This window comes from Priapulus caudatus, unplaced genomic scaffold (assembly GCF_000485595.1).
Source record: "Priapulus caudatus unplaced genomic scaffold, Priapulus_caudatus-5.0.1 Scaffold2092, whole genome shotgun sequence".
Taxonomy (NCBI): Eukaryota; Metazoa; Priapulida; class Priapulimorpha; order Priapulimorphida; family Priapulidae; genus Priapulus; species Priapulus caudatus.
The window spans coordinates 29,080-30,352 of NW_014579153.1; the positions used below are offsets into that span (position 1 = coordinate 29,080).

At 44.6% G+C, this 1,273-nt stretch overlaps 1 protein-coding gene across 1 annotated transcript in view; it reads right to left on the bottom strand.

Moving 5' to 3' along the window:
• The window catches only part of LOC106818210 (neuron navigator 3-like), a 4,241-nt gene extending 3,634 nt beyond the window's left edge, over positions 1–607 (bottom strand). The window contains 2 exon segments of the mRNA XM_014822933.1: positions 91–282; positions 603–607. Coding sequence (XP_014678419.1) covers positions 91–282; positions 603–607 — 197 coding nt within the window.
• Between the last annotated feature and the right edge of the window lie 666 nt (positions 608–1,273).

Sequence of the window (1,273 nt, forward strand, 5' to 3'; positions counted from 1 at the left end):
ATGCTTTGCAAAGCATAACGTGATACTTTTGCAAATAAATGTACGTAACGTCATGCAATGTACGTAACGTCCATACGTCCATACGTGATAGTGACGTCTGACGAACTGTGGTTTTCCAGGAGCTTGTTGAGATGGTTCAACACCTTGGGCTCCCAGTCTGTGAAGCGGCCGAGTTCGTTGCTGCGCTGGCCTGTGCTGATCTCATGCTCCACGAGTCATCGCCGCAGATAGCGACTCAGGAAGCCCTTCACCGGCTCCATGTGGTTGGCACACAGCACCCACCTGTGTGGCACGACGACGCAGACAACATGTTACTACGTGACGTCATACACAGTGGCGCCCGATTCGTAGGCGTCGGGTAAGTCCCCACACACGGGCGTTTATTTGAATCGGACGTTGGTGAAACGGGATATTATCTGCCGAAAAAATCCTTCTTTCTTAGCTGAACGTTGTAAAACAATTTTCGGCTTATCGGCTAATTCTGAACAATGCGTGTCATGTACAGTCAATAAGTAACAAGTGCGTAATTTAAAGCGGTTCACTGCTTAATCAGAGCCGCCGTTTATTTATGACATACAGCGTCAGATAGGTTTAGATATTACGTCATCTACCAAAACAGTTTTACACTTATTCAGTGTTCGGTAACTGTAGATGCATTCGTGGCCTAGCGGTGAGGCCACGTATACTGTCCATTGAAGGAGCAGTGAATTTTCTCAAGGTGTAAAAACATTGGAGACTGTGAATCTCCCGTGGCTCGGATGACCACGTAAAATAGCGGTCCCATCTCCAGTAATACGAAAGGCCAATGGGGACGTAAAAGAACCACTGAGGGCGCAAAAACAAACTCTGGCTGTGACCACCCTCAGTGCCATCCAGTGCCATTCGCTATAGCTGTATATAGCGCTGTTGGCGGACAGAGATGAGTGGAGACCCCTGTCTGGTATGAGCTACAGAAAAGAATAATAATACCTTCCCGAGGAGACTCGAAATAATAATTATTATTATTTATTATTAATTATAACTGTAGTTAGATAGATTAGATGAAAATCGATCTTTGTTTGTTTATTGGCGCTGCTTATGCGCATGTATTAGAAAGCTCAGCTCAGAACATTCCAGAAAAGAGAATTCTACCTTTATAATTGTATTTACGCAAATAGATTATAGACCTTGGCAATCCTCCCACGCACATAATACATACATCAGCTGCGGTATGTCTGTTGTTGTTGTTGACCCACCTGAAGTTATGATGCAATTGCAAGTTTGTTGTCGAGCA